Genomic DNA, 27,705 nt, shown 5'->3' with positions numbered 1-27,705 from the left:
TAGAGAAAATATATGATCATTCACTTTCTGTGACTGGCTAATCTCACTTAATATAATGTTCTCTAGGTCCTTCCATTTTCCTGCAAATGACATAATTTCTTTATTGCCAAGTAGAATTCCCATTGTGTGTATTTCCCATAATTTTGTAATCCATTCATCTGTTAATGGATACCTAGGTTGGTTCCATAATTTGGCTATTGTTAGTTGTGCTGCTATAAATATGGATATGCATATAATACATGAAAAAAATGCTTAACATCATTAGCAATCAGGGAGATACAAATCAAAACTACTGAGATTCTCGCCCCAATCAAAATGGCAATCATCAAGAAGTCAAAAAACAAATGTTGGCAAAAATGTGGGGAAAATGAAACTTTTCTACATTGTTGTTGGGATTGCAAATTAGTTCAACTGTTATGGTGACCAGTGTGGCAATTCCTCAGAAAACTGGGAATGAATCTACCATATAATACAGCTATATCACTCCTGGGTATCTTTCCAAAGGAACTGAAATCAGAAATCAGAGAACTACTCTTTCAAATACATGTATTATAAATTTTTTACTGGAATTCAAACCTAGGGGCATTCTGCCCTGGGCTAAGCTCTCAGCTTTTTTAAATTTCTTGAACTAGGGCCTCGCTATTGCTGAGACTAGCCTCAAACCTGCGGTCTTCCTATTTTAGACTCCCAAGAAATAGGATTATAGTGTGCTTCACTGCACCCACCCTTCCAAGAAGGTTCTTTCTTTTTTTTTTTTTTTTTGCGGTACTGGTGATTGAACCTAGGGGCATTCTACCTTCAAGGTGTACAGCCTCAACCTTATATTTTATTCTTTATTATGAAATAAGGTCTCACTAAGTTGCAGAGGACTTCACTAGCTGAAGCTGACCCCAAACCTGCAATCCTTCGGTCTCAGCCTCCCAAGTACTGGGATGACAAGCATGGCCAAGAAGGTTCTTAAACATCAAATTACACAGACGTAGGAAATACTGCAGTGGTTGAATCCATGCTAGTATATATGGGGCCCTGAGTTTGATCCCTAGCACCACAAACAGAAAAGAAAAAATGTATTTTTTAGCTTGGCATGCTTGCATACTCTTATGATCCCAGCTACTTGAAAGGTTAAAGCAGGAAGATATATCCTTAGTTTAAGGCCAGCCTGGGTAATTTAGTGAGACCCCATCTCAAAAACAAAAGTCACTTAAGTACTGCTTTACTTTTACCATGTAGGCAAACTTTTCTGAGGCCCTCTGTATTATTTTGCTCCAAAGTAGCCCGACTGCTTCTCTAGGCTTAGCATCTCTTCTGTGATTCTGGGATCTCCCTTTAATACCATCCTGTGAGATTCCTGCCTCTACACTGAACTCTACATCTTTCTTCTCATTTATGCACTTGTTTTGGGTAGTTTCCTGGGAAAGTGCATGGAGGATAAATCTTTTGCTATTTTGTACTTGAAAAGTCCATCCTTAACACATTTGTTTTATGCAGTGCTAAGGATCAAATCCAGGGCCTCACATATACTAGCACTTCCCCCAGCCTGTCTACCTTCACTCTTCAACTGGTATTTTGGTCAGTGATAGGATTCTAGGGTGAAAATAATTTTCTCTCAGAATTTTGAAGGCATTTTCTTATACATTATAAAATCTATAATCTTCTATCATTGATGATAAAAGAATTCATACTACTATGGCTCTTTTTACTGGGGATCAAACATGGGTATTCTGCTTTTGAGCACTCCTAGCCCTATTTTATTTTTTTGTTGAAATAGGATCTTGCCAAGTTTCTGAGAGTCTTGCTAAGTTGCTGAAGCTATCTTTGAACCTGTGATCCTTCTGTCTCAGTCTGCCAAGTAAAGGGATTACAGGTGTGTGCCACTATAACTGGCCACTATGATGACTCTTGAAACTTTTTTGAAGCCTGATTTTTTTTTCCCTTTTGAAAAACTTAAGGTAATTCTTTACCCCTACTGTTCTAAAGTTTCACAAGACTATACCTTAATATGGGTACTATTTATTTATGTGCTCATCCAATAGTCCTTTTTTTTGTGTGTGTGTGGTACTGGGGTTCCTGGAAGCCCTTCTACCTCTGGGCTACAGACCTATTTTATACTTTTTTTTTTTTTAAATTTTGGAAATAGGGTCTCTTAAGCCAGTGTGGCTGGCTTCGAACCTGCACGATCCTCCTGCCTCTGCCTCCAAAGCACGGGGATTACAAGCGTGCGCCACCACGCCCAGCTTCCAAATAGGCCTTTTAAGTCAAGAAAATGCATGTCTTCAGTACTATATCTATCTTAAATTCATTAACAAATTTCTTTCTCTTTGTTCCTTCTTTCATAAGCTCTACTTTCAGATGCTAGACCCAAAGGACTTCCTAGATATTTTCCCAAACCTTTTTTGATCCTTTTTTCTTTTTTTTGACCTACATTCTGGGTACTTTTCTTTTATCATCTGCTCCTTCTACTGAGTTAATTTACTGGTGTCATCATATTCCCAATAACCCTTCATTATTTCTGTTCTCATTTTAAAGAGAAGCACTAAATAGCTGACTGAGTCCCATGTCCTGACAGGGGTTGTCAATTGTTGCCTTCACCATGATGATTGCCTAAGCCGTTTCATTTGAGTACTCTTAATTTGCACTATTTTCAGATCTTTTTTATTGGGATGGTAATGTCCTCCCCCACATTCCCACAAATCTTCTAGTCTACTGCCAGCATTTGGGAGCCAAATGTGGGAAAGCTAGGAGCCTCACTGTTGGATATACAGAATTTTAGTTAATTTCTGTTTCTAGTACCCTTTCCTCAACTGTATATAGTCAGTCTCTCTTTGCCTCAACCCTCTCTAAATTAGAATTCCAATTCATCTGCTCCATAAAATAACTGGGTTGCTAGGCATGGTGGCGCCTGCCTGTAATCATAGCCCTTGGTAGGCTGGGACAGGAGGATTGCACAGGTTCAAAGCCAGCCTCGGCTACTGAGTGAGGCTCTCAGCAACTTAGTGAGACCCTTTTTCCAAATAAAGTATAAAATAGGTCTGGGAGTATAGCCCGGAGGTAGAAAAGCCTCTGGGTTCCACCCCCAGCACCACACAAATAAATAAATAAATAAATAAATAAATAAATAAAATAAGCTTTGGGTTTTCTGAGGCAGAGTGATAAATACCTGCCCTTCTTTCATACTGGTGACTGAATTCACAAATATTCTATATTTGAGCTACATTCCCAGCCTTTCTGAAACAGGGTCTCACTAGGTTGCTGAGAATTTCTCAATGATGCTGAGTCTGGTCTGGAACCTGTGATCCTACTGTCTTGGCCTCTCAAGTACTGGGATTACAGGGGTGTGCCACCATGCCCAGCTCCTATTTTCTGCCTTAGCATGAGAAGTACATGTTGCTGCCACTTTGAGCTTTCCTCAAATTCTTCAGGGGAACGGGTAGGTTCCCTACTTGCTCTGATGTCAGGTTTTAGCTTTTGTAGGATTGATAAGTCATTCATGTTTTTGGCTTCCAAATTTTTGTTTCTTTTAACCAGTGTCCTTGGGAATCATGTTAAGAAAATTTTCTTGGCAATTTTAGTGGGGTTTAGAGTGGAAGGAGAGATGAAAGGATTTTTTTTTTTTTTTTTGTGGTACTGGGGATGGAACCCAGGGGCCCTCTACCTCTGGGCTATACTCTCAGACCTATTTTATATTTTATTTGGAGACAGGGTCTCTTAAGCCAGCTGAGGCTGGCTTCAAACCTGCATGATCCTCCTGTCTCAGCCTCCCAAGCGTGGGGATTACAATCGTGTGCCACCACGCCCGGCTAGAAAGGATATTTTCAATATCTGCCATCTTTTGTTAATTGATTTTAAATATTTTCTTAATCCTTCTCAATCTCAGTACATTGTAAAATTGAGATCTGGTGTATTTGTCTAATCTGCTAAACTGCCATGAAACTAAAAAATGAAATAACAATATAAACACCACTATAAAAATACTATCAAAATACTGATGTAGTCTTAATACAAGATTGACTGATATTACCATTAGTCTTAGATAATTTTTAAAAAACCACATTTTCCTATATTGTATTAGAATTTTAAGAATTAGGGAGTTCCAGGAAGATGGTGACCAAGGGAAGCAGCATATACCAGTCCTGCTGACACTCGATCTTGGTTGCTTTAAAAACAGTGTTCTTACAAATGCCAGAAAACACAACTTTAAAAAGAACAAAGGTGTCAGGACAAAAAGGCTAAAAGACCAATCAGAGAGCAGAAAATAAATCTGCCTGCCTCGTGGCTGTGGGCACCACAGAGGCGCCATCTTGCCTCACTACACCCAACTCCAGAGAGAAACAGGAAAACAACCAAGGACCTGAAGTAAGCTAAAGATTATTGGAATTGTAAGCCATCATCTCCTCCTGCACAAACACCAGCTACAACTTGCAGCAGTGACAGCAGAGCTCACTCCGCCCTCCAGAGATCCAGACCAGTGCTCAGCAACACCACTCAATCCCTATCAGTAGGTGAAGCTGTGGTTCCATGGGAGAACACCCAGCGTTGTGCCCCAGGGACTCACGCAGCCTCCATAAACTCCCTGGGTTTGAGACTTTGCAGTTCAACCCGGCGAAGGTGGGGATAGAGTCTACAACTTGCAGCACTGGCAGACAAGCTTACCATGCCCTTCCGAGATGGAGACCAGCACTCATTAACACCGTAAGTGAGGGCGTGGTCCCTGTGGGAGACCGCCCAGAACGGCGTCCCTAGGAACTCATGCAGCCTCCATAAACTCCCTGGGTCTGAGATTTTGCAGTTCAACTGGCAAAGGTGGGGATGGAGTCTGCTGTTGGACATAGCAGAGGCTCGGACAAACTCAGGCTCTGCATCAGTAGAAAGTGTGGGGGAAGAACTACACTTAAGACTAGATCCAACTAGTAGGATTTCTGGGATTACCACAGACCACCCAATCTTGATGAATGGGGGGAAGTTAGATCAGCCCAGCCTAAGCTGTGCAGAAAAGAGACACTTAGATTGAGTTTAAACTCAGAGCCACCTGCCATCTACAGAGGCAGAGAGAGACCGAGACTCCACATCTGTGGAAAGCATGGAGGATGATCTACACTTAACACTAGATCCAGCCCCACTGATACCAGCCATCTGCATAGAATGAGATAGACTCAGAACCAGGCTTGCAGCAGGAAAGCTGCCGGTGGCACTTGATGTCTGCAGACAAAAAGACTGCAGAGGCCCAGTCAGCTGAATATTCATGTATTTGTAGGGTTGCTTTATTTTGTGTGTGTGTGTGTGTGTGTGTGTGTGTGTGTGTGTTCGTGTGTGTACACTTGTTTGATTGCTCTATTCCCAATCCTTCTCCCAAGCTTCTTCCCTCGTCTATACCTATTCTCTTCTCTCCATCACTTTTCTTTTTTTTTCTCTCTTCTCTTCGTCTTGTATTAAATCCATTTCATATCACTATACTAAAAACTCTACATTGGTTACTAAAATACTACTAAATATTCGCTATCTTTAATCTCTACTATATACTACCTTACCAAACTCATACTCTCAGTCTATTTGATTCTATCTATGGCTTTACTGTATTCCTGCATTTACAACTTCACTTTTCTCCTCACTCAACCTTCACTGTTGAATACAACATAACTTGCCCTTAGATATACCAGATGACACCTAGAATCTGAGAGAAATCTGCCAAAAGAAACAGTTACAAGCTTCTGAAGTCATGAGAAGTAGGAATAACAAGGAAGTAATAAGCTCCCATAATCCCAAAACATAACAACATAGAATTGCAGAGATCTCCAGGTCACATGAGGAATCTAACTGTATAAATAATATAGGACTTCTGAAAAGAATTTAGAGTCTGAAAGAAATAAAAGGATGTAATCATTGAAGTGAAGGCATCAGTTCAAACTATAAACAATTGATCAGACCACATGAAGAATAGAAACTCGCTCCTAGAAGATGATCACTTGGAAAACACAATTTGACAACATGAATTGGACATTGAAGAAATATGGGCCCATTTTAAAAGAGCTAACCTAAGAATAATTTGCATAGAAGAGGGAATAGAAGGTGAAACCAAAGGGATCAACAATCTTTTCAAAGAAGTAATACCAGAAAAATTTCCAGACATAGAATAAGAGGTCAATACACAGGTATAGGAAACTTATAGAACCCCCTTTAGACAAGATCAGAGAAAAGGTTCACCATGCCACATAATAATCAAACTGACCAATGTAGAAGCCAAGGAAAAAAATCGTAAAAGCAACAAAAACAAAAGACCAAGTGACATTCAGAGGCAAACCAATTAGAATCACTTCAGACTTCCCTAACCAAGTCATGAAAGCCAGAAGGACCTAGAGTAACATATTTCAAACTCTGAAAGAAAACAACTTCCAGCCAAAAATTTCCTATCCAGCAAAACTCTCAAATTAGATGAGGAAATAAAAATCTTCCATGAAAAACAGAAGCTGAAGGAATTTATAAATACAACCTTCCTAAATGGAGTCAAGAAGATATAGAAAATTTAAACCAACCAATAAGATCAAAGAGATTGAAACAGCAATAAAGAGCCTACCATCAAAGAAAAGCCCAGGACCAAATGGCTTCCCAAGTGAATTTTACAAAACCTTTACAGAAGAGCTAATCCCGATATTCCTCAATCTATTTTGTGAAATAGAAAAAAGGGGCTCTCCCAAATACATTTTATTATTTATTTATTTATTTATTTTTGTGAATTAGGGGATGTAACCCAGGGGCATTAGACCTCTGAGCTATACCTGCTGCCCTATTTTTTTTTTTTTTGTGTGTGTGTGTGTGTGTGTGTGTGTGTGTGGTACTGAGGGTGGAACACAACACCCTTCTATTTCTGGGCTACACTCCCAGACCTATATACTTTTATTTTGGAAACAGGGTCTCACTAAGTTGCTGAGGGCCTAAGGAGCTAAGGCTGGCTTCAAACCTGTGCAATCCTCCTGTCTCAGCCTCCCAAGCGCTGGGATTACAAGCATGTGTCACCATGCCCGGTAGCCCAAATACATTTTATGAAGCCAATATCACATTAATACCAAAAAACAAATAAAGTTAATTTAAGGAAGGAAAACTGCAGGCCTTTATCTTTCATGAACTTGGATGCAAAACTGCTAAACAAATTACTAGCAACATGCATTCAAAATCACATCAAGAAAATGATAAACCATGACCAAGTAGGGTTCATCCCAGGGATGCAGGGCTAGTTCAACATATGAAAATCAATCCATGTAATTCATCATATAAACAGAACCAAAGACAAAAATCACATGAACATTTCAATAGAGCCTGAAAAAGCATTTGACAAAATCAACATCCATTTATGCTTAAAGCATTGCAGAGAAACAGAATAGAAGGAACATACCTCAACATCATAAAGGCAATCTACAATAGGCCTACAGCCAACATCTTATTTTTTTTTGCGGTACTGAGGATGGAATCCAGGGGCATTCTACCTCTGAGCTACACCCTCAACCCTATTTTTTACTCTTTATTTTGAAACAGGGTCTCACTGAGTTGCAAAGGGCCTCACTAGGTAGCTGAGGCTGTCCTTGAACCATGATCCTCCTATCTCAGCCTCCCAAATGCTGGGATTACAAGCGTGCGCCACCACACCCAGCTCCAACATCCTATTAAATGGGGAAAAGCTTTGAGAATTCCCCCTAAAAACTGAAACAAGACAGGATGTCCATTATCACCACTGTTTTTCAATACAGTACTTGAGACTCTATCCAGAGCAATAGGCAAGAAGAGGAAATCAAAGGAATACAAATAGGAAAAGAGGAACTCAAACTTTCACTATTTGCAGATGACATGGTACTATACTTAGAAGATCCAACAAACAAGGCTTACAGAACTGATCAACAAATTCATTATGATACCATAATGGTATCAAAATCAATGGATACAAAATCAATCTTAAAAAATTGGAAGCTTTTCCTGTATGACAAACCATATATCCACTGAGAAAGAAATCCAGAAAGCACTTCTACTCAGGATATCCCACCAAAATAAAATAAAGTACTTAGGAATAAACTTAACTAAGGAGGCTAAAGACCTCTACAAAGAAAATTATAAAACATTGAAAAAAGAAATTGAAGAAGACCTTAGAAGATGGAAAGATCTTCCATGTTCATGGATAGGCAGATTATCATCAAAGTAGCCATACTACCAAAAGTGATCTACATATTCAATGCAATACCCATTATATTACCAAGGTAATTCCTTAAAGACATAGAAAAATCAGTTTTTAAATTCATTCGGAAAAACAAAAAACCCAGAATAGCCAAAGTAGTTCTCAGCAACAAAAACCACGCAGGAGGAATCACAATACCTGACTTTAAACTATACTACAAAGCCATTGTAATAAAAACAGTATAATACTGGCAAAAACAAACAAACAAACAAACAAACAAACAAAGAACAGAAAACAAAAACAGATACATAGACCAATGGAGCAGAATAGAAGACTCAGAAACAAATGCACACACTTACAGCCAATTGATTTTTGACAAAGGGACCAAAAACATACACTGGAAAAAAGGTAGCCATTTCAACAAATGGTGTTGGCAAAATTGGTAACCATATGCAGAAAAATGGAAATAAATTCCACTTTTTCACCTTGCACAAGTCAATTCAAGATGAATCAAAGACTTAGAAATTAAACCAGAGACATTGAGGTTCCTTGAAGAAGGCATAGGTCCAACACTGCAACACAAAGGCACAGGTAAAAACTTTCTCAACAAGACCTCAAAGACATAACAAACTAAAAGGTAAATCAATATGTGGGATTGTATGAAACTGAAGAGCTTTTGTACAGCAAAGGAAACTATCAAGAACATCAGCCAAGAGCCAACAGAATGGTAGAAATTTTTGCCACCTACTCCTCTGATAAAGAACTAATATCTAGAATATACAGAGAACTCAAAAAACTCAGCAGTAAAAAAACAAATAACCCAATCAAAAAATGGGCAAGTGAACCCATTTTTATACTATAAAGTATAAAAGTATGAAGTATAGATACTTCATGAAAGAAAAAATTCAAATGGCTAATAAATGAATGAAAAAATGCTCAACATCATTAGCAATCAGAGAGATGCAAATCAAAACTACCCTGATATTTCACTTAACTCCAACTAGAATGGCTAACATTCAAAACACAAACAGCAACAAATGCTGGTGAGGATGTGGAGAAGTGGGAACTCTATTACACTGTTGGTGGGACTGCAAATTAGTGTAACCACTTTTGAAAATAATATGGAAGATCCTCAGAAGAATGCGAATGAACTTACCATATGATCCAGCACACCAGTTCTGGGTATCTACCCAAAAGAATAGAAACCAAACTATCAAACAAATGCTGTGTATCTATGTTCATAGCTGTACAATTCACAGTTGCCAAACTGTGGAACCATCCAAGATGTCCATCAACAGATGAATGGATTACAAAATTATGAGATATGTACACAATGGAATTTTCCCCAGCCATAAAGAAAAGCACAATTACATTATTGCTAAGTGAGATTAGTCAGTCACAAAAAATAAGAAATCAAATGCTCTCCCTAATATGTGGAAGCTAGGGAGAAAATGGGTTATAGGAGGAACTCTAGACCAAAAAGGAGATATTATCGATGAGCAAAAAAGTCTACCTAACTGAGGTAATGAGAGGTGGGAAGAGGGAAATTCTCTAATGTTCATGATGTATATTAACCAAGATTTCAAAGTCAACTGCTAATCCAAACACGGAAAGGAGGGAGGGGGAGAGAATTGGGTAAGGGCTAATTGGGTGATGTATGCATGTCTACCTCCACCATCTTGTACTCCATTAACATGTATGACTACAATGTACCAATAAAAAGTAAAAAAAAGAATTAAAAAATTAAACATATCTTACCAAGGTCCACATGTAATTGGCTCTAAAGAAATATGACGGGTAAACAATCTTCTGTCATTTATTATGCCTAGAAAAAATTACATTATCCATTAATGAAAATATATAATAGGGGATTTTTATTTTCTATTTGTTTATTACATCTGTTAATATAAATATTCACACAAAAATTTGAAGACAATTATAGACTTTAAAACTTTCAGTGCAAACTGGACAGAGTGGCACACAACTATAATCCCAGTACTTGGAAGGCTAAGACAGAGGATTGTAGGTTTGAGGCCATCCTTAGCAATGTAGTAGACTCTCAGTCACCTAGAGAAACCCTGTTCCAAAACAAAAAAATAAAGAGGGCTGCAGGTGTAGCTTAGAGGCAAAATGGCCCTGGGTTCAATCCCCAGTAACCCCCCCCCCACACACACACACAAAATGTTCATAAATGTTATCATGGATTTAGGAAAGCCTAATTTTATGAAATGGTAGTGATCAAAATCCTGGTTATTTTATAATCATTTCATACTTTCCAATTATAGGCACTATTATGAAAAAGTCCACTTAACAAATAAAACAAAATATAAACAGTTCAATTAAACTAAATTATACTGTAAAGTCTCTTCCAATACATGTACCAAAAATAACTGAGAAAGCTAACATAAATCTACAGAGGGGGACAAGATATAAATAAAAAGCAAATTTTACCATCTGGAGTACATTTTGAAGGCTTTAAGGATTTTTCTTGATTGTCTATTATTCTGTCAAATTCATTTAACAAGCTTCTTTTGATTGGGGGCTCTCCTAAAAAAAAATGTTCAAACATGTCTGTAAAGTAAATTATTATATCAATTTTGTTTTTTATAAGCCTGTAATCCATTTTTAAAAAACAAAAGTATTATTATACTATGTTAAACAAAAAATACATATTATAACTTAAGTAGCATTCTACTTTGAAAAATTTATATTTTGCTAACAATTTAATTTCTAATACTTTCTGGGTTTTTTTGTGGTACTAGAGATTGAATCCGGGAGCATTCTAACTCCACGCTATATTCCAGCCCTACATTATTTTGTTTCTTAGGGTCTTGCTGGTTGCTGACTCAGGCTGTTGTTTAACCTGAGATCCTCTTGTCTCAGCCCCCCACATACTGGGATTACAGGTGTGTGCCACCATTCCTGGCTCTAATACTTTTTGGACATTTAAGAAACATCATTATTTGGCTAGATCTGGTGGAGAATATGTGTAATCCCAGTAACTCAGGAGACTGAGGTAAGAGAATCACAAGTTTGAGGCCAGCCTCTGCAACTTAGCAAGACCCTGTCTCAAAAAAGAAAAAGAAAAAAAAAAAAAAAAAAAGCTGGGATAGAGTGTTCCTGGGTTCAATCCCTAGTACCACACACAAAAGGAAACAAATGAAATATCCCACTATTTAACAGACTATATGAGTTAGGATAAATTTATTATATAGATCCATAAATTAAGAGAATAGATTTTTATTTATTTATTTATTTTTTTGCAGTACTAGAGATGGAACCCAGGAGCATTCTACCTCTGAGCTACACCCCCAGCCCTATTTTTTTATTCTTTATTTTTAAACAAGATCTCACTAAGTAGCTGAGGCTGTCTGCAAATCGTGATCCTCTTGTCTCAGCCTCTCAAGTACTGGGATTACAAGTGTGCACCACCACGCCCAGCTTGAAAACTAATTTTTAAAACTACCAAATTAAAATCTTAGAAATACTTCTGCATTTTTCTTTTCTTTTCTTTTTTTTTTTTGTGGTGCTGGAGATTGAACCCAGGGGCATTCTACTTCCACTACAATCCAGTCATATTTTTATTTTTTTATTTAGAAACAAGGTCTCACAGTCAGGCGTGGTAGCACACACTTGTAATCCCAGCATTTGGGAGGCTAAGACAGGAGGATTGTGGTTCGCAGCCAGCCTCAGCTACTTAATGAGGTCCTTTGCAACTCAGTGAGACCCTGTTTCAAAATAAAGAATAAAAAATAAGGCTCAGGTGTAGCTCAGAGGCAGAATGCCCCTGGGTGCCATATCCAGTACTGAAAAGAAAAAAAAAAAAAAAAAAAAGAAGAGAAAAGAAAAAGAAACAAGGTCTCACTAAGATGTTGGGAGCCTAAGTTGTTAAAGCTAGCTTCAAACCTTCAATCCTTCTGTCTCAGCCTTCCAAGGACTGGGGTTACAAGTGTGTACCACCATGCCTGGTTTGTGTTTGAATTTTTCTTATTCTTTCTTTCTTTTTTTTTTTTTTTGGTGATTCTGGGGATTGATTCCTGAGTTTCATGCAAGGTGCTTTACTACTTAGTTACATCCTTAGCCCCTAGTAATAGAAACACTTCCTATTTAAAATTTCTGGGCTAGGAATGTTGTTCAGTGGTAGAATGCACGTAGAAGCTAAGATGAAACATAACTCAAGGTATGTAATTCTATGTCATGCTGAGATACATGTTAACAAGTATTTGGCTTTTTTGATGATTTACTTATTACAGGGAATGAATTTGTAGAATTTAAGTAAAAATGTTCACATGAGCATTCATCAAGAGTTAGACCATTATAAAATTATTTAACTCTTTGACAAAGACCCACACTATTAAAATAATCAGAAGCTGATGAAGAGTAAAAGTGAGGAAAATTAAATAGAAATGCTGTTGAGAATGTTTAGAAGTCTGACCTTTTTCTAGGCAGCCCAACACACTTCAGTATACACATGGAACAGAATGGATCATCCTTTACTTTTCCATAAAATTATGAATATCTTTATGTATATGCACTTTTGAATTCTGTACTAAAAGAGCAAATACTTTAAGGTAAGTATTATAGACTTCCTATGTGCATATATTAATTAAACTCTGTACCAAATGTGACTTGGGTAACATTTAAGAAAGTCTACGGGATGTGTACACAAAAAAATCTCATACCTCTGAACTGTTTTTTAGATATTTTAAAAGAGAAATTTAGAATATAATCCAATAGTATTAATATCAAGATACTATTTCCTAACAGTAACTATTTTTAGACTATTTCCTAGATAGAAAAAAGGAAGCAAGCCAACACCTAATGAATGCTCTTTTCCTGCTGTCAGGTTTAATGCTAAAGTGCTTTAGGTACATTATTTTATATTTAAAATTACCCTGTGAGAGTTATTAGTTGCATTTTGTAGATATGGAAATTGAGGCTCAGAGAAGCTAAAAAATTAATTTAAGTAAGTGGTTTAATTAGAAACCAACCTTTAAATAAAAAGTCAGAATATGAATCTCTACTATCTACATGAAGAAAGTCATGCAGGCTTTGTTATAAGACAGGAACATCAACTTTCTAGAATACCCAAACTTTAAATCATAATTTTTCAAATATAACTATGTTAATAATCTCTAAAGAAAGCCAGGCATGGTGGTGCACGCTTGTAATCCCAGTATTTGAGAGACAAGACAGGAGGATCAGGCGGTTTCAGGACAGCCTTGGCTACTTAGTGAGGCCTTTTGCAACTTAGTGGGACCCTGTTTTAAAAATAAAAAATAAAAAATAGGGCTGGGGCTATAGCTCAGAGGTAGAATGTACCTGGGTTCCAGCCCCAGTACCCCCCTCCCACATCTCTAAGGATATTTCATGAGACCCTGAAAACATAACTGCTTTGTATACAGACTTAGAGGTATCAAGAGTCAAAGCACACTGCCAAACTAGACATACAAACCTGGAAAAATAATACTGAACTTGAAAAAAATAACGGAACACTCCAATCAATAATCTAGCATAGGAAGACTATTAGGGACTGAACACTGATTGATAAAACAAAAGGTAAAAACACTTACCAACTGAAACAAGAGCATGTCCTCTTCTTTTTCTAGTTCTTGAATTTAACAAAACCATTTGCTCATTTTTTTGGCATGTAAAAAGAGAGCGTTTAACACGTCTTGGTGGTTCACAATCTGTCAGCTCACCATCTTCCATAAAAGCTTTAGCAATCTCGACTGCTTCTGTTTCAAAATAGTTTTTTGAATCTTTGAGGTAAGTAGAACAAACTTCATTTGTTTGCATCGAAACATTAGAAAAGGCTTCAGTATTGCCAATTTCTATGTCTTTAGGTAAAGTTTCTTTTCCAAAAAGAGCGTTCTCAACAGGTGATACCTGGGTTCCTAATACCAGCTGTTGTTTGTCTTGCTTACAAGAGAAATATGAAGGAACTTTAATAGAGTGATTAGCTTCTGAAGGACTGCTTTCAATGTTATAGTTATTTGATAATTTAAATTCATTATTGTAGGCTTTTTCCATTTTAGAGTTAAGAGTGTGTTCCAGGGCTCTCTTTTTGATGCAAGGAGGCATTTTTGAAATATCTTGTCTAGATGTAGGCAAATGTTGAAGATCAGGCTCCATTCTGATTAAATCAAATTCATCTAATATCCCCTTGACTTTTTCTAATGCACTTTCTGAAATTGCAACCTGTTTACCACTTGCTGTACTAAATCCCGAGAAAGCAGATGAATTGCCATTACACGTAAAAATTTTTTTTGGTGACCGGACATTTTGGGGGATATGTACCATAGCATTATTTTCTACTGTGAACTGGTCTGAATGTTCTTTGAATGATATTTTGGAAAAGAGTTGCTTGGCATTATCATCTACTTCAGAAAACACCTGTCTTGCTTTTTGTAATGAGACATCTGAAACTTGCACAGACTTTCCACTTGCTGTACTAAAAATTCCACAAGTGTTTGTAGGAGAGACTGACTTGGGACGTTCCCTCATGTTAAATTTACATCCATCTGAAACTTTCAAATTAACATGACAAGGTGATATTTCAGAAGCTTCCTCCAAACCAGAAACATTTTGGTTATGTTGTAAAATTTCTTCATTTTGAATATCAGCAAAAACAGTATGAGAATGCATACATCCTTTATTATCTAGCAAGTCAGGAAAAAGAACATCATATGAATTATTCAATGCTTCATTAATATCTGTCACAATTTTTCTTTGGCAGGTACCTGACATATTCTCAGCGTTTTGCTGATTTATCTTATTGTAGTTTTCTGTGTATCTCTCTTTCACTTGTTTTATTAGATCATGTGAAACACAGACAGTCTTACCACTGGCTGTACTGAATGCAAGTGGTTCTATCTCAAATTTTTTTGAATCAACTATGGCCACATTAACATCTATCTTTTTACTTTCGCATGGTAAAGAGTTAGTCACAAGTTTCTGTACATACATATCTTCATTTATCATTTGTGGGTTTGTGCTTATTTCTTTTATATTAGATACTATTTCAGAAAAACTAGTGTTTTCTTGGTCTTCAATTTTCTTCATGACTGGCTCAATACCTGAATCAATATTATTTTTTGAGAGATAGCCTGAATCACCATCATCAGAATGACAAACGCCAGAATGGTACGAATAGCTGTTAGATGCACAACTGTTATTTAAGTAAGTGGAGTCTTGCTTTTCAGAGAGATGAATTTTGTCACTTTCAATTATAATGTTTGAACTACTTTCATTTGAAGGGTATTGCTTTCTACATACAACCCTGGCAGTATATTTTTCTTGTTGATCATCCAATTCTCCTTCTCTAAGCCATTTTTTTGCTTCAAATAGTGAAGCCTGATTCACAGAAATTTTTCTACCATTTCCTGTGTAAAATGCTAAAGCCGAATCTCCAAATGCTATATGAGGAGACTGATTTGTACAAGTTGTAGAAATGTTTGCTTTTTCTTTTCCTACATTTTCATGTACTTTATCTTTTAAAGAAATTTTATTTGTTTTGAGATCTTTGGTTTGTCCACAGAAATTATGCTTTAGGCTGGGTAGCACCTGGGTCTCATTATAAACAAAGTTTTTCTCATTATTGTCAACAGAATTCTGCATTTCTTCATACTTTGGGACAGCTGTTATCTTAGTTGTTTTTCTTGCTAATTCAAACCCTTTATAGTCTTCTTTGTCCTTTTGGGTCTCTGCCCTTTGATGACTAAAATCAGTGACTTTACTAATATCATGCTTTATTTCATCGAAAAGATTTCTCACTTTGTCCAAAGATTCCTTTGCAATTTTCACTTTTTTCCCACTAGCAGTATGAAAACCCAATAGGTTAGGTTCTTTGACATTTTCTACTTGATAATTAGTTGGTTGTTGGGGAGTTAGTAATTGACTTCCAGTAATAACTGGGATATTTTCTTCCAATATTTTGTTTTTATCCATGTCTATTTCCCCATGACTTGAAATGTTCATTTTGTTCTTATTTACACAAGAATATAACTTAGAATTGAAAGAATCTGAAAAGTTATTATATTCTTCTGGTATTTGATCAAAAAAATTTACAACTTTACTTAATGACTCTTTGGAAACTTGGATATTTTTCCCACTTGCAGTTTGAAAGGATATCTCAAAATGACCAAAATCTTTTATATTCTGCTCCATCTTACTTTCAGTTAAATGTTCTTTATTTGGAGAGTCAATATGACATGTTTCTTCAGCTTTCACAACTTCCAAACAAGTTAAATCTGACAAATTGTCTTTAACTTGTATGCTTCTCTCCTTCACAAACTGGGTGGACAATTTAAGATATGTATTATTGTCCTGATCAGTACATGGCAAGTTATTTTCATCTTTATGAACAGAAGCTGTATCATTTTTACTTGAATTGCTGCCATCAGATTCTTCTAATTTACAAGTACTTCTACTGTCACTAGTATCATTCTCTGTATTTCTCATATAATTTTCAGTATTTTCTTCCACTAAAATGTGAGTAGTCCTTTGGGTATTATTTTGTAGTATTAGTTGGCATACATTACTTTTCTCATTTAAATTTTTATCATTGCTTTGATATTCTATTTTAAATGTTGAGACTCTAGAATCATGATATTTACTTGAGAAACTTCTTGGATCTACTTCTGCTGAAGGCTCTTCACTATTATTCTCAATGTCACTGAATATCTTCATAGCTTTTTGCAGAGCTTCACTAGAAACATTCAGTTTTGTGCCATGAGCAGAATAAAAGCCTCTATACTCCACTTCATTTTCATCTGAATTATCAAAAGAATTATTACAGTTGTTTTTCAACAAACAAGTAAACTTTTGTTTAACTCCAACTGCACCTTCCAGTTTCTTGCTGTTATCTATCTGACCAACAGATGAGGCATCAATTGTGAGATGAACATCAACATCTTTCCTTTCCTCAGAAGTGGTATTTAGGACAATCTTCTGGTTTCCAGGCACTTTAAGCTTATTATTCTCTATTGTGTGCGTTGGTTTTCTGAACTGTGTAAATTCAAACTGACTTCCTGATTCTTCTAATATAGTAGAAAGTTCTGTGATTTCTGCCTTTTGGCTAGGTGTTAAGTTATCGTCTGAATTAAAATCTTGCTTTAAAGATAACATCTGAGAGGCTGTGAGATTACTTACAAAATAAGAAACAAATGTACTATTCTGGACATATGCAGACACAGAATTAACTGACTGTGAATCAAAAATATGAGGTTTGCTTAGTTTCTTTTGATCATCTAATGATAAGGTATTCACAATTTCAATACTAGCTAAACTCTTAGGGTACTGTTCTTCAATATCTTTGAAGAGCATTTTGCTTTTCTCAATGTTATGTTCAGAGAGTTTTATTTCTTTATTGGAAGCTGTTCTGAAGGCACCTCCAAAACTATGATGTGAAACTGAATCCAAGAGCTCTGGACATCTGTCCATATAGTCGTTATTTCTGTCTGATTTCATATCCAAGGAGGTGTCTGGTTTTAAATATTGATCTGAAGTTATTTTCAGATGATGTTTTATGCTATTTCTGTTCTCTGCAAGACCATGGACTATATTTGATGAGTCAATACCTTCTGTAATCAACACTTGGGCTGCTTGTTTGTCATCCATATCTGTACCTACCACCATAGTGAAGTTCCTGGGAATGGGTTCTTTAAAACAACTGGGGTCTGCTTCATGAAGTTCCTTAGCATTTTCTAAAATGGGATGATTCATTTCCTTAGTTATTTGAAAGACACAATTATTCTCATTGTCTAGGAAAAGATCTTCAGAATTTGAGTTCACAGTCATTTCGGAAATTAAGGTAGTTTCTTCTTGGTCTCTTTGGTTAAATTGAGACTTCACTGAAGGTAATGCTTCTGTTTTGTATTTTTCAGATGGTAAAAGCTCAGCTTTTTTAGACTTTTCATTTAAAACACATATTTCTTGGCATTTATCCACAGGAATATTTTTGGTTAGCTCAGTATCAACTTTACAACTCTTACATTTTAGTTTCTCTGATATTTTGTTTGATTCTTTTCTTCTAAAAGTCTCTACTGGGTTTGATAGAGGATTCTTGGAGCTAGGTGTCAACATAATAGTATCAGTATTATCACGGTCATCTAAAAGGCTTTTCTGTGATTGAAAGTGAATACTGCTACATGCCACTTCTGAATGTGGTACTGTAGGGTAGCACGCTGCAACAAAGACCTTTTCTTTAATATCTGAAACTTTGGGGCATTTTGGATCATCTTCACACTGTTGTTCCTTCAGGCATGATAGAAAATCTGTTTTGGGGGTAATAAATGACTGCAGTTTTTCTTTATTAATTTTTGTTTCTTTATCATTTAGATCCTGAGGTATTACCACATCAACATAACTACTTTCATCATTGGAATATTTCCTCAGAATTGTCCCAGAAGAGTTGGTTAAAGACACAGTTGGTTCTTCAGCATCATTCTGTAAGCACTTTCTCGTAGCAGAAGATGTCAATAAACCTAAACACAAGAATACAAAGTGACACAATAAAATTAAAGTACTATCAATAATATCACTAAATATTTTTACTAAGTTAAAAATGTGTCTAACAAACAAGAATCACATGAAAAGCAAAAATTAAATGTCAGATTTAAAAGATATATATACATATATACATATATATATACATATACACATATATACATATATATATATATATATATAATTTTTTTGTGGGACTAGGGATAGAACCCAGGGGCATTTGACCTCTGAGGTACACCCCAAGCCCTATTTTATTTATTTTGAAACAGATTCTTGCTAAATTGCTGAAGCTGGCCTCAAATCTGCTATTTTCCTGTCTCAGTCTCCTAAATTCTCTCTGAAGTTATTATACTGTCTGAAGAAAAATAGAATTTAAATATTTTTAAGATAATATGTATCAATTCAACCAATAACTAAATATCATAAATACTACTCAAATTTTCGACCTTCGAGCTATACCCCCTGCCCTATTTTTTATTATTTTTGAAACAGGGTCTCACTAAGTTGCAGAGGGCCTCACTAAGTAGCTGAGGCTGTCCACGAACTGCAATCCTCCAGTCTCAGCCTCCTGAATGCGGGTATTACAAGTGTGCGCTACCATGCCTGGCTCCCAAAGAAAATTTTAATTTTATTGGAAAAAATTCTTGTTAGTATTGGTGTAGTAGAAAACATTTAAGCCAAGGCAGAATTAGAAAAGTAACCATGTCCTTTTGAATGCCTTGAAAGATAACCTAATTTCAACTACAAAGGCAAATGAGTTCAACTGTTCTGCTTAATCTCCTCTCTGCTTTGAATTTTCTATTAAGTCAAAATTCTTAGCTGGGTGTGATGGTGTACACTTATAATACCAGCATATGGGTAGTTGAGACAGAAGATCTTTGGTTTGTGGCCAGCCTCAATTACTAAGTAAGTCTATTTCAAAATAAAATTTAAATAGGTTAAATCCACAGTACCATGAATAATAGTAACAATAATAACAATAATAAACAAAATAGGGCTGGTTGTGGAGCTCTGAAGTAGAATGCCCCTGGGTTCAATTCCCAGTAACACATACATACATACATACACACACACACACACACACACACTCAAAATTCTTAATTTCATTTAATCAATAACTACTACTATATATTAACTACTTAATTAGCTTTTAGTCTGAAACTTATAGAATGAAACACTTTTTTCTGGAAATTTAACCTAAACCTTAAATGGTTTCTCGGCCCTCCAATACCACAAATCCTATTAACTGAGCTAATACCGCCCATTAACATTTTCTCATAAGGAGAAAAAAGTCATCCTTCCCCTCAACCCCCTTTTTGAGATAGGATCTCACTATGCTGTGCATGTGGCCTCAAACAACTGGGCTCAAGCAAATCCTCTTGCCCCAGCCTCTTAGCTAGCTAGGACTATAGTGTGTGGCACTGTGCTTCCCTTTAAAACACATGTATTCTATTTTTTTGTGGTACCGGGGATTGAACCCAGGGGCATTGTATCTCTTGAGTTACAGTACCCAGTCCTAAATTTTTTTTTTTTAAACAGGTTCTTCTAAATTGGTAAGGTTGGTCTCAAACTTGTGATCTTCCTTCTCAGCCTCCCAAGTACTGGGATTACAGGCTTGTGCCACCTCACCCAGCTTAAAGTCATTTTCATGTACTTTAGTTACTGCTAAGTGAACTGCTATTAATACAAAAAATGAGTTTCACTGTTCATACTCTGGAGGCCCAGAGAAATGCTAATAACTATGAAACAATGACAGAAATTGTTATTTTAGGTCTTGTTTACATTAAACTTAGCTACACAATTAACTTTCTATTTTAAAGAAAATATATAAATAGCACCACATATTTACAAAGTTCTCTAATTTGCATATAACACTTTAAAAATTAAAGCAGGAACTAATTAGCCAAGTCCTTAATGTTTATGAATCAAAAGCTATCTCAAGAGTTACAGAGTAGGGTGCAGTGGTGCAAGTCTGTAGGTCCAGCTACTAAGGCTGAGATAGAAGCATCACTTGAACCCAAAAGTTTGAGTCCAGTCTGGCAACATAGTGAGATTGTCTCAAAAAAAATTAGCAGAAAAGTGATCATTATACATAGACTATGCAAACTGACATAATAGGGTTTGAATGAAATGATCTTGAACATTGGTAGTCAACAGCCTTCAACAATAACGTATACAGATACTGCCTGAGATTGGCTATAAGATATCGAGATATAAAATACTACAGGGTAGAAAGCAGGAGGTATGTTCTTTAGAATAAATTCACATATTCAAATAAGATAATTTACCACATCCATGAAATCATATGCATTATTAAAAAAAAAAAAGTACCTGAATCAGCACTTTTAAATGAAAGTGGTGCATTATCTTCAAATTGGGATGAACGGTTAGTTGGTTCTGATTTTTGGTCTTTATGCATTTTTTTTCCTTGACAAGTTGTTTCATCATTTACAGCATAAATAAACTTTTTTGTTTTCTTTTTCAAAGTAGATATCAAACCTGTATTCTTCAAAGTTACAGAAGTATGTGTGATAGTGGCTGGCCAGTTTCCATTATCAACTGAATTTGGACATAAAGAATCTTTCTGTGAGCAAATATCATGTATTTTCAACCTATTATCAGATATTTCAGTTCCTTCTTTAAAGTTTAGATCAGTCACTTTATCTGAGAAAACTGTACTGAAAATTTTTTTGGATGGTTCTTTGATCCTGAATATTGATTTTTTGATACCCTGAAATGGAGAAGCTACTGAGGAAGTCCCAGGTATTGCCTGCTGTACTGCACGAATGGAGTCTTCTTGAGATTCAGGATGCTGTCCTTCAACTCTCTTATCTACCACTGTTTCCTTGTGTACCTTTTCTGATTTAGGCAGACTAGAAACACGGGGCAAAGAATTCTCTGAAGTAATACAGTTGGTACATTCTTTCTCGATATCTATTAAGTCTTTTTTTGAATTATTTTGGTCACAAGAAGAAAGACATTGTAGAGGTATTTTCTCCAATTGGGTTCCATTTAGATCCGAGAGGGTTAGCTGGGACCATTCACAGCCTGAAGATGGTCCAACTTCCTTGGAGACTGTGTTATTTCCACTGCCAAAGGACTTCTGATTTATTATATTTGAACCTAAAGGATCATTATCATTTGGTTCCATTTCAGATGCAAATGAATGATTATTTTTTTCCATTTGTTTTTTAGCTTCTTCATTGAATTCATCAGTTCTTGTTTCATAAAAAAATTTTTTCCTAGTCTTCACCATCCTTACTTTTTGTATATTTCCTGTTTTACATTTAGAAAAATGTAATGAAAAGCTATCTCCTTCAGAAATATCTGCAACTGTTTCTTGTACTTCCTCCTCTAGGTCATTTGGCACTGAATTTCCAAAGTGGTCTTTGCAGCTATTTACTTTATCAAATGAATTCTTTAACATTTTTTCAAATCCTGTTAATATTAAAAAAAACATTATTAACATTTTATAAAATACCATATAAATTATTATTCTCGCAGCCTTTCTCAGAAATAGTATATATTAAATATCTCAGAATTTAAAGAGTTATTCCGAGTGCTAGCTTTTTGATGGCAAATCTCCCTTTCTATATTCTTCTGGTAATACCTGATGCCAATGTACCCAAAGCCTCTTATCCATATGTCAATCCCTAATAATCTTTTTTTTGTTAGCTCTACACAATTAAAGATCACCTTTAAAATTACTGTATATTCAACTTAATAGTCTACAAACTATCATATAGAAACTACAAATCCATTTTGTGGTGCTATAACTGAGAATAAAATCTGATTTTTATATATATATAACTTCCTTTAGATTTTAAACCCACTCACAGATATCCAATCTTGCACATTTATATAGACATATACACATACTAATAAAAACACAATTTTCCAATAACCTGACTATGTAGCTTCTGGTATAATTCTATCATATTTACCCAGTGATTTAAAAAGAACTTTATAGCTTGTTAATTATAAATCTTTTTTCTCTAAAAACTTTGTAATAGTTTTGTTTTCGTGTTACAACATATTGAGCAGTACCATTTTAGAATGATGTTTAAATACTGTCTTTTATTTTTTATTTAATTAAATTAATTAATTAATTTATTTATTTATTTGAGTGTCTGGGGATGGAACCCAGGGGCATTAGATCTCTGAGCTACAGCCCCTTCCCTATTTTTATTCTTTATTTTTTGAAACAGGGTCTCACTAAGTTACAGAGAGCCTAAGTAGTTGAGGCTGTCCACGAACCATGATTCTCCTCTCTCAGCCTCCCAAATTCTGGGATTAAAAGCGTGTGCTACCACGCCCGGCTAAATACTGTCTTTTAAATCAAGTTAGTTTGCCTTCATTACTTTAACTTCATTTAGAAGTCAGGAAAGAAAATGTAATATGTTTTCTCTTTAAGAAAAGAAGAGCAATGATGTCAATTTAAACTATTTAGTTCAAATAAAAGGAAAGATTTACCATGACTGTTGGCTTCTCTTCGATTTTTGTTTCCAATGTCTGTCACAGATGGGATAAATCTATCATTTTTCCTCAGATTTTCATCCTGGTTAGAAAAATAGTTTTTCAAAACCTAAAAAAGTTTTTTTTTTTTAACTTATGTCAATACACACACACATGCATACAAATTATTCTTAGACAACAGAGCTGTAGAAAGTCAAAGAAATTATGTATTGGATCAGGTTTAGAAAAAAAAATTTTTTTTTCTGGTACTGGGGATGGAACTCAGGGACACTGTACTTCCGAGCTACACTCCCAGCCCCATTTTTACTTTTTATTTATTTATTTTATTTTTTATTTTTTGTGGTACTGGGGTTCCTGGAAACCCTTCTACCTCCGGGCTACACTCCCAGACCTATTTTATATTTTTATTTGGAAACAGGGTCTCTTAAGCCAGTGCGGCTGGCTTCGAACCTGCGCGATCCTCCTGTCTCTGCCTCCCAAGCGCGGGGATTACAAGTGTGCGCCACCACGCCCAGCTTTACTCTTTTTATTTTTAAACAGGGTCTCACTGAGTTGTGAAGGGCCTTGCTAAGTAGCTGAGGCTGTCCACAAACCACGATCCTCCAGTCTTTATTTCCTGAATGCTGGGATTACAAGATTGTGCAACCACACCTGACATGAGACTTTTTTTTTCAAAGACTTAAATAAATTATATTTTATTTTAGTTTTTATGGTACTAGGGATTGAACCCAGGGACATTCTACCTCCGAGCTACATCCCCACCCCTATTCTTTACTTGGAAACAAGGACTGAATAAGTTGTAGGGCCTAAGTAGCTGAGGCAGGCCTCAAGCCTGTAATTTTCCTGTCTTAGCCTCCCAAGTACTGAGATTACAAGTGAGTGTCATTACACTTGACTAAATTGTATTTTAGAGAACAAAAATGCAGGACAAATAATTTATCAAACCATCTAAAATTATAAGCAATTTCAACAGTATAATCACTTTGATATATTTACTTACAGCAGTATTATTAGGAAATACAGTTTCAGATGATTCCTCATCTCTGACTGCAAAATGAAAATTCAATTTATATATCCTGTATTAATCAAAAGCTTATATATTTTTGTCAAAAAGCAAAAACAACTTATATTATTTAAGTGACACATTTAAAACAAAATTAATTGATCTAAGTATATAATTAGAAAGGTCAATAAGCATAATTAATTAGCCATACACATGACCTTAATACCACTCACAAAGTGTTAATCTATGATTTGGTGATTCCGATTTTATAGTAACACTAACCCTATAGTAACTTAGAAAATCAGATGAAGCTCTGAGGTCATGACTTAAAAGCTAAAGCTTGGAGACTTCGGTACTTATTTAGACAATAACACAGACTAAAGGTATACTGTATGCTATATACTTCTTAGTATTACAATAGTTTTATAATTTCATATAAGCAACATGTAAAATCACTCTCAGCTAAAGAGGAATGGAAATGAAATGTTATTTTGCTGGAATAAACAAACCAACCCCCAAATCTGGTACGGGTATAAACTCATGCTCTGAGTACAACAGTAATGTATATGTGTATGCACACACACATATATACATGTACAATCATATATACATATATTTGTATATATGTATGCACATACATATGTAAGAGTTATTTTAAAAAAGCTCTATGATATGTAAGGAAGCCAGATAAATCATTAGATCTCTCATAAAACAATGAATAATTTTTGAGTATCAGTATTATGTTCCATGGAATAATTTACTAAAAATTATTCTTTACCTAAAACTTACAGATGTACTCTATTTTCACTCACTAACTTTGATAACTGTAACTATGTATATCTTTATATTCTTTTTATTTCATTAAAAATAAAGCCAGGCTTGGTTCCTATAATCCCTTATTTGGGGAGGCTGAGATAGGAGGATCACAGGTTTGAGGTCAGTGTCAGCAAGTAGTGAGGCTCTCATCAACCTAGCAAGACCCTGTTTCAAAAAAAAAAGTGAAACAGGGCTGGAGGTATAGCTGGGAGGTAGAGTGCCCCCCAGATTCAATCCCCAGTATAAAAAAGAGAAAAAAAAAAAAGGAAGAAAGAAAGAGTGAGCAAGTGAGTGAGCTGGGTGCAGTGGTGTGTGCCTGTAATTCCAGTACTTGGGAGGATCACAGGTTTAAGGCCAGCCTTAGCAACTTATAAATACCCTCAGAAACTTAGTGAGACCCTATTTCAAAACATAAAATAAAAAAAGGCTGGAGGTATAGCTTGCAGGTAGAATGTCCCTGTATTAAATCCCCAGTACCAAAGAAAAAAGAAAAAAGTATGTGACTCTAAAACTTAATTTCAGAACTATTAATCCGTCATGCTTTGCAATTTGAGAAATAATAATCTAACCCAATATCTTCTAAAAATAAGTGTTGGTAAATATTTACTATTTTTTCCACTATTATCTATTTTTTATGCCTTGCCTAGGAACTGAGATGTGTTTTAGATGTGTTCAAACTGTGTTCATACCACATTCAGAGACATTTCTTTAAACTTATGTTTAATCTTATAAAATTAAAAATGGTCACAGCCTCTCAAGTTATTAAGTTGGTATTAGCTAGCTACTCGAATACTTTCGGAAATACATTTAGCTATCTGGAAATTTCTAAGTTACTTTAAAATAAAAAATATTTTTAGTTTCTGGTAAGTGCAATTATTAATTCATTCACTTTATAATAATTCACTTTATAAATAAATGTTATTTATTCAACATACTAAATGTCTAAAGGGTACTCGAGCAATATTTATTTATTGCGGTACTAGGGATGGAACCCAGAGGCATTCTACCTCTGAGCTATACCCCCAGCCCTATTTCAAAGGGCCTCACTAAGTAGCCGAGGCTGGCTGTGAACTGCTGTTCTCCTGTCTCAGCCTCCCAAATACTGAGATTACAAGTGTGAGCCACCAGCCCAGCTTAGTTCAATATTTAAAAATATAGTTACTTGCTTAAATATTTATTGAATACCAACTACTTAACATAGTGTCAAGAAACGATGGTGAACTTGAAGAGTTTAGTAGAGTCCAACAGACAGATAAAGAAAACATTTTGATAATCACATAGTTGTACAATTGCTATTATTTCTGCAAGTCTGGGGATAAAATCCAGGGGCATTCAACCTCCGAAGTAAATCTCCTGTCCTATTTTTTATTCTTTATTTTGAAACCAGGTCTCACTAAGTTGCAGAGGGCCTCACTAAGTAGCTGAGACTGGCAGCAAACAGTGATCCTCTGGTCTTAGCCTCCCAAATGCTGGGATTACAAGTGTGCATCACCACGCCTGGCTAATTGTACAATTATAAGCCTAAAATTTAAGACCTCAATTCAGTACCATGGGCAAACAGTTGAACAGATTTAAGTAGAGGGAGCAAAGTTTATTTAATGCTGTCTTAATGCCCCAAATATCAAAATTATTTGCAAAATATTCACAATTATACCCAATATTTGCTTATATGTATAGATAAATGAGCATTCATAAAGCTATTACAGATTGACACAGTGCTCGACTCCTACAGAATACCACTTCATTTGTGATTTACTCCACAACCAAATAGAAAAAATTATTCTGAATTATCAACACACTTATTGAAAGACAGTATTATCTACTGGAATTTATATATATCTTCTCACGTTTTTTTCTTAAAAGAAACATTAGAGATGACAGTCTTATCTACATTTTCTTTTATTTGCTAGTCTTTCATATTACCTATGAGCACAGTAGAACTAAGGGTTGGTGGTGTAGCTAAAGAACTTGACCAAGACATATCAGAATCCACCTCAGCTCCTAGACTTTCAGAAATACGTTTTGGTGTATGACCCTACAGAGAAAGACAACAGTTTAGTTCATAGAAACATGCTGGGGATTAAGAATATTTTTCATTCATACTTTTTTCAATTATTTACTGAATGCCTATATGAGGCAGTATACTGGTACAGATCTGTAAATCTCAGGGCCAAGGTTATAATTGTCAAATTTTCTTTTTTTTTTTTTTTTTTTGGTGGTACTGGGGTTCCTGGAAGCCCTCCTTCCTCCGGGCTACACTCCCAGACCTATTTTATATTTTTGAAACAGGGTCTCTTAAGCCAGCACAGCTGGCTTCGAACCTGTGCGATCCTCCTGTCTCCGCCTCCCAAGCGCGGGGATTACAAGCGTGCGCCACCACGCCCGGCAATTGTCAAATTTTCAATAAATATATTATAAAAATAAACCAAGCAGAATATTTACCTTTATAAGCTTTGGTGTATGAAATAAACTTCCACATACCACTGGAGGTGATAAAAGAGAAAATTATTAAATTGTATTTTTTTGTGTGAGTGGTGTTAGGGATTGAATCCAGGGATATTTTACCTCCAAGCTACACCCCCAGCCCTCTTACTTTTCATATTTCTTGCTAAATTGGTGAGATCCTAAGTTGCTGAGGCTGGCTTCAAATTTAACAATCCTCTTGTTTCAGCCTACCAAGTACTAGGATTATGGGTGTGCACCACCATGGGTGACTATTAAATTACATTTATTAACTTCTATGATT

General features: G+C 35.7%; 1 protein-coding gene across 1 annotated transcript in view; it reads right to left on the bottom strand.

The window, feature by feature from the left end:
• The window catches only part of BRCA2 (BRCA2 DNA repair associated), a gene marked incomplete at both ends in the record, with an annotated part of 65,769 nt that overhangs the window by 28,258 nt on the left and 9,806 nt on the right, over window positions 1-27,705 (bottom strand). Inside the window, 8 exons of the mRNA XM_080689437.1 lie at window positions 9,914-9,980; window positions 10,607-10,702; window positions 13,729-18,711; window positions 20,996-22,102; window positions 23,138-23,249; window positions 24,141-24,187; window positions 26,883-26,994; window positions 27,402-27,442. Coding sequence (XP_080545563.1) covers window positions 9,914-9,980; window positions 10,607-10,702; window positions 13,729-18,711; window positions 20,996-22,102; window positions 23,138-23,249; window positions 24,141-24,187; window positions 26,883-26,994; window positions 27,402-27,442 — 6,565 coding nt within the window. The remainder of the gene's footprint in view (window positions 1-9,913; window positions 9,981-10,606; window positions 10,703-13,728; window positions 18,712-20,995; window positions 22,103-23,137; window positions 23,250-24,140; window positions 24,188-26,882; window positions 26,995-27,401; window positions 27,443-27,705) is intronic.

Source organism: Muscardinus avellanarius (genome assembly GCF_963383645.1).
Source record: "Muscardinus avellanarius genome assembly, chromosome: 2".
NCBI lineage: Eukaryota > Metazoa > Chordata > Mammalia > Rodentia > Gliridae > Muscardinus > Muscardinus avellanarius.
Note: the sequence above shows the minus strand (reverse complement) of the source record. Positions and strands in the feature narration are given on the sequence as shown.